The 6919-nt window shown below is 35.2% G+C and overlaps 1 protein-coding gene across 1 annotated transcript in view; it reads left to right on the plus strand.

The window, feature by feature from the left end:
• The window catches only part of Vmn2r93 (vomeronasal 2, receptor 93), a 28161-nt gene extending 23523 nt beyond the window's left edge, over window positions 1-4638 (plus strand). Inside the window, exon 6 of the mRNA NM_001104542.1 lies at window positions 3710-4638. Within this exon, the coding sequence (NP_001098012.1) occupies window positions 3710-4638 (929 nt within the window). The remainder of the gene's footprint in view (window positions 1-3709) is intronic.
• The last annotated feature ends 2281 nt before the right edge of the window (window positions 4639-6919 follow it).

The following is a 6919-nucleotide window of genomic DNA, read 5'->3' on the forward strand; positions in this document are numbered from 1 at the left end:
CAAAAAATAAAGAAATATTGTGTAACCCAATGTCTTAGTTAATGATTTACTGCTGTGAACAAACACCATTACAAAGGCCACTCCTATATGGACAACATTTAATTGGGGCTGGCTTACCAGTTCAGAGGTCTAGTCCATTATCATAAATATGAGAGCATGGTATCATCCAATCAGACTTGATGCAGCAGGAGCTGAAAATTCTACATCTTGTGAAGGCTTCAAGGAAAGACTGTCTTCTAGGCAGGTAGGACAAGGGTTTAAAGCCTATGTCCATACTGACACATTTTCTTCACAATGCCACACCTTCAAGTGGTACAACTCCCTTGGCCAAACATATTCAAATTAGTACTTTCAACTCTCTGGGCCCAATAGGCTTGTTTAAACACTTGACTCTATGGTGGCAATGCCTAAGCATAGCATTATAAAAAGTACATTTTGTCCAACCTACAACATCTACATAATCTATAATATTTTCAACAATGTTAAAAATGTAAGTTCAATGTCTTTTCTGAGATTCATTCAAACTCTTAATTTTAATCCCCAAAGCAAGACACAAACTAGCTGGGCAAATTACAAATTCGGATCTCTATGTCTGATATCAAAGAGGTATTCGATCGCTATTCCTAAATTCATCTTTGTTGACTGTAACTTCTTTCTACTCAGCTGGTTTCAATCCTTATTATCAGGTTTCCTCAGCAGATAACACATGCCTCTAGAATCTTGAACATTTTGGAGTTTCCAAGGCAACTTCAATGTTCTAGTTTCTTGTTCCAATGTCTGGGATCCACACATAATCTTCTAGGTGCCTCCAAAGGGCTGGCATTACCTATCCAGCTCTGTCTTCTGTAGTACTCTAGGCTCTGTTTGGTTCCATTCTACTGTTGCTGGTGTTCTTGGTGATCATTTCATGCTACTGGCATCTCCAGAACACTGGGGTCTTGCACTGTAGCTAGGCTTTACCAGTAGCCTCTCATAGGCTCTCTTCATTGTACTAAGCCTCATCTTCTTTGCATGGTCCCTCCTCTCCTGGGCCTTTAACTGGAACTGAGGCTTTTCACCCAACAATGGTATTCCATGGCTTCTCATAGTGCCAAGCCTCAGCTGCTCTCCATGATCCATTCATACTTTTAAAACCAGTACCACATGGGTGACTCTAACACCAAGTACACCTGGAGCTCTAGGTCCAACCCTGGCTATCTCTGGAACACAGTTTCTTTGTACTCTCAGAAAACACTTTCCACATGATTTCACCTCAGTGATGCTGGTCCATTCTTAATTATTTCTAATATTTTAGTTCCAGCTAACCAGCATCTATGTTTCAGCAGTCTCCTTCTCTCATTGACTTATAAGCCAGAGCACATGTCCAGTGCTACCAAGTTCACATGGTTACTGGAGCAGGAATATGACTAGCCTTATTCTATTGCCAGCTTTAGTTTCACAACACTTTGACTGAGTAAACTTGGATGTCCTGGATCTTGTTCTGTAGATTGTTCTTGAACTCCAAGATCTGCATTGTTCTGTCTCCTGAATGAGTAAATGTAATGTATTTACTATTATACCTGGATATAAGATTTTCTCAATTTGCAACTTGCACTGTCACGCGATGGCCTTAAACTCAGAAATCTGCTTGTCTGTTCACCTGAGATTAAAGGAGAGTATCACCATGCCTTGGCCTAGGTTTTTCATGAACCCTTTCCTCATGATCTGGGTCAAAGCCCTGTGTCTTCCAGCCTCAAGATATGAATCACAAGTATGCCCTGTATTTCTGGATTGTAGTTGATTCCAGACTAAAACTCCAAAGTATTCCTTTTTCAATGACATATACAAAAAATAAGTTTGGTTGGGTGGGATCTTGCCCAGACATCATGACTCTCTTAATTTTTTCTCTCCTTGTACGTAGGATTCAGCTTCATTTCACTTCCTGATATTCCTTTATTTTTACTTGAATCAGGTGCTTTAAATTTTTTTCTTTTCTGAGCTTTCTATGCTTGTATAAAAAGGTTCTTAATGAGACTTAACCAGATATCAAAGTCTCTGTTAACCTCTTTGGTACTTCCTTTGTCAATTCAGTTAATATATTTCTCTTTATCTTAGTAAAGTTCTTTAGAAAAGGTCAAAAGGCAATCACATACTTTGCTAACATATCACAAGAGCAGACCCATATAAAAATTCTTGTTGTCTGAAACCTCTGGAACCAGACTTTCCCAGTTCAAATAACCCTCAGTAAGAAATGCCTTCATATCCCTACAAAGATGACCAATTAAGCATCATTTAAAGCATTCTAGTGCTTTCCAAGTCCAAAATCTTAAAATCCACAATATTTCAACAAAACACATGGTCAATCCTATCATACCAATGCCCCACTCAACTACTAACTTTTGTCTTATTTAGGGTTTTACTCCTGTGAACAAACACTTTGATAAAGTCAACTTTTATAAAGACATTTATTTGGGACTGGTTTACAGATTTTGAGTTTCAGTAAATTATCCTCAACCTGAAAAAATGAGAACATCTAGACAGGCATGGCACAGGACAACATGAGAGTCCTACATTTTCTGGTGAAAGCTTCCAGGAAAAGAGTGACTTCCAGGCATCTAGGATGAGAGTCTTAAAGCCCACCCCCACAGTGACATACTTCCTTCAAAAAGGCCACACATCCAAATAGCTTCACTCTCAGAGCAAAGCATATTCAAAATACCATACACAGAATATGTAATTTATAAGTACTGGAGCAACTACTTTATGTTAATCATAGTATTTGAAAAAAAAAAAAACTTAAAAAGTTCCAGAGCAGAGTATCATATTTTTTCAAAAATCTGCCATATTTTCTAAGAATGTTCTATGTGAAAATATATGCTTGCTTCTAATGTTACAAAAACCTACTATTGAGTGATTTTTGCCACTATCTAATGAAATAGAATCTATTCCATAAACAGAAAGAACAGAATTTCAAAATACAAGGAATTTTAAGGACAACAGTTAATTTAGGATTCATATATAAGAAACTATTTTCTGAAAAGTTTTGCCAAAAATACTTCCTCTAATCTAGATTTCACAGTTTTAAGCTACAAATGATATGTGAATTATGAGTATTATCAGGGCTATAGTAGATTTTTGCAGTGTAATTTAGTATTCTATTTACTTTCAAAAGAGGTACACCATTGTCATTAAAGGCAGAGAAATATTATATGAAAAGAGAACAGAGACATTTACCTAGTACATTTTAAATCACGATTAGAATTTTTAGCTTGAAGTTGATGAGTACCTGCAGATACAATACTTTTCTTAACAAAGCTAGCGCTTGAAAGTCTACACATTTTCTCACTGAAGCCATACCCAGTTGTACATACACAGGCTTTACTGAATGGACTGAGTGGTTATTAAAATGTAAAGGTATAGATAGAGATCACATTGAGTTGTGAGTAAAAACTTAGGGAAGGAAAGGAGTGTAATAATAGCAATTAAAGAAGGATAGGATCAAATCCTATTATATGTGAAAATGAAAATAAATACAGAATAAAATATGTAAGGAACAAGGTGCAGTTTATAAATCTAAAATTATGCATACCAGTGTACTAATTATTTTGTCCCTGCAGAAAAAAAATATGGTGACTTCTATGACAGTTCCTGTAGTTAGAAATGTTTCAAAATAAAAGGAATCACCTTAGCCTGAACTCCTAATCTCTTGATCACCTCTATTTCTGACCAGATGTAGACCAGTGTGTGAAGTGTCCAGAGAGTCATTATGCAAATACAGAGAGGAACAACTGCCTCCAAAAATCTGTGAGCTTTCTGGCCTATGATGAACCCCTGGGGATGGCTCTTGCCAGCATAGCTTTGTGCTTATCTACAATCACTGTCTTTGTTATTGGCATCTTCTTAAGACACAGAGACACTCCTATTGTCAAGGCCAATAATCAAGGTCTGAGTTTCATTTTGCTCATCACACTCACCTTCTGTTTTCTATGTTCTTTGAACTTCATTGGTCAGCCAAATACATCAGCCTGCATCCTTCAGCAGACCACCTTTGCAGTTGCTTTCACTATGGCTCTTGCCACTGTGTTGGCCAAAGCTATTACTGTGGTTCTTGCCTTTAAGGTCAGTTTTCCAGGGAGAATGGTAAGATGGCTAATGATATCAAGGGGTCCAAACTACATCATTCCTATCTGCACCCTGATCCAACTTCTTCTTTGTGGAATATGGATGGCAACTTATCCACCATTCATTGACCAAGATGCTCATACTGAACATGGACACATCATCCTTTTGTGCAACAAGGGCTCAGCTGTTGCCTTCCATTCGGTCCTGGGATACCTCTGTTTCTTGGCCCTCGGGAGTTATACCATGGCCTTCTTGTCTAGAAATTTGCCTGATACATTCAACGAATCCAAATTTCTGTCATTCAGTATGCTAGTGTTCTTCTGTGTCTGGGTCACCTTTCTTCCTGTCTACCACAGCACTAACGGAAAGGTCCTGGTGGCTATGGAAGTATTCTCTATCTTGGCTTCCAGCTCAGCACTCCTTGCCTTCATATTTGGTCCAAAGTGTTACATTATCTTGTTGAGACCAGACAAGAATTCATTTAATCATATCAGGAGAAAACAACATACAAGAAGGAAGAATTCTCCTAAAATATAGTTGAAAAAATATATTAACTTTTATTTTAACAACATCATGTAAGGTGTCATTCATATATCATTCTAAAATATGTTATACAATGATAGTATGAATGTAATTTTATCAGGTTTTGTTCCTTTACTCAACTATATTAAAGTGTATACTATGAAATCCACTTATGTTCCATGTTTGATCACTACATTTGCTCTGGTGATTCAGCTTCTCTGAGTCTAAGACCTGATGACTCCACTCCTGGTTCATATCAGTGGTTTGTATCCTTTATTGATATAAACTTTTCCATTTCATTTATTTTTTTAACTTCATGAATAGTCTTTCTTCCACCTGAAATAGGAAAATATTTAGTTTGGAAATTCCATTGGAATATAATTTTTAATGTCCATTAATTAGTCACACTTAAAACTTAATTGTCATATAAGTAGTGTGTAAATTTTTAACATGTTTAATTATCAGTATACCATGTTTGAAAATGAACAGCATTGTATATGTTAAGCTCTCAAGGCATCTAATTAATTTATAATGTTATGTTTGTATTTATATGTATATATTGAAAACCAGGAGGTGTCATATTTTAAATTTAATCTTTTATAGTGTAATAGTATCTGATTCATGACTTTGTGTTTTTAATACTAACTCAGTGTGAAGGCTCATTTAAAAATGTATGTTATAACCCAAAGTTAAATATGAGTCAATCAGATCAATAAATGTAGAGTCAATATTCATAGATTGACTAAGTTTGTGACATGTCCAGCTGTTTAAAAGTTAGCTGATTACCATTGCATACATTTAAAGTTAGAAATTTACACATATTATATTTAGTATTTAGCTTTCTGGTGCATCAACTCATCTGAGAATTTCTGGTGTCACAACTTGTTCATATAGAATTTTTGTATAATGCTTTAATACAAATTCTTATTTTTATTCATTTAACTTGCTCTCACCTAATTTTTGTATAAACTGGTATACCATCCTCAATCAAAATAAAAAATCATTTATAGGCTCATTCCTCCAAAATTCATTATTATTTTGTAAAAATAATAGACATTGTACTTAAAATAATCTTTTTTCAATCCCATTGTTATATGAAAAAAAAACAAATATAAAAATTGTTAGAACAATAGCGTATTACTTTTCTCTTAGTCATGGTCTATCTTTCCTCTTATCACTGATTTCTTGGCTATACTCTCTTTTAAAGATATCTTGATAATTTTCCTATGTATTTGATGACTAGAGGAATCTTAATTTGAAATCTATTTAAAGTGTATCCAATGTTACAAACACTCCCATATCTATTGGGAACACTGAAAGTTAAATAGCCAGTAGAGTTGTTTGACAAAAATCCAGTAAAGCAGACCTTCATGTTAAGATCATGATCAACTGTTTTTCAGTTTTGTTCTGGATTTTCATATGTTGCAGGTTTGCAGAAGGCTTTTACTATCTGTAAAACTTAGAAACATTAGATTGATGGGAAATTTATTAAGAATCATTTATGCCATCTTCCATGTGCACTTTCCTAAACTTCCCCAGGAATTTACTATATATACTGCCTTTTCTGCTTCTAGAATGATATCCTTATCTGGGCCTACTTGAAGAATCCCTTGCATTGTAGATTTTAAGAAATGCATAGATATAACATCAATCTCCCTATAATGAAATGTTTTCAAGATATGCTTTGAAGATCTGCTTTTAGACTTACAAAAGAAATAAATAATTAAAAGAAAGTAAACTTTGAAATAGTCAACAAGATTGAGAGGGCTAGAGAAGGTAGACCAAGATTAGATAAGCCTCTTATTACAATGCACCCAGGCAATTACATGTCATATGAGATTTGGGGTATCACATATTTATGCCTCTCCAGCAAAACATATAGCAACAAAGTATAAATGTCTGGTATTTTTTCTCCTTTACAAAGCACTTTTACTGATGGAAAAAGAATGGTCTGGAAGCATGATTAAAAAAAAAGAAAAAAACAATCAAAACCACCAAACTATCAGGATTTCTCCTTCTTGGAGAAGTTAGCTTGCAAAAGGCCTCTATGGTGTCCCATGGCCAAGGAACAGCATAAGTTCAATATCAGACAAATAAAGAAATTTCAGCAAGATACGAAAAATAAACATTGTATTATGCCAGAAATTGAAAAATATAATTACAGCAGCATTGGCCTGAAGGTTTTTTTTTTTTTTGAGGGGGGGGGGGGTGGATAGGTCCTTTGGCCACTGAAAGTTGATAATCCATCAGTTGGGACATGCAAGCTTCCATCCTAGCTTGAAGATTTTATCTACTC

The sequence above is a fragment of the Mus musculus genome, chromosome 17 (genome assembly GCF_000001635.26).
Source record: "Mus musculus strain C57BL/6J chromosome 17, GRCm38.p6 C57BL/6J".
NCBI classification, from domain to species: Eukaryota; Metazoa; Chordata; class Mammalia; order Rodentia; family Muridae; genus Mus; species Mus musculus.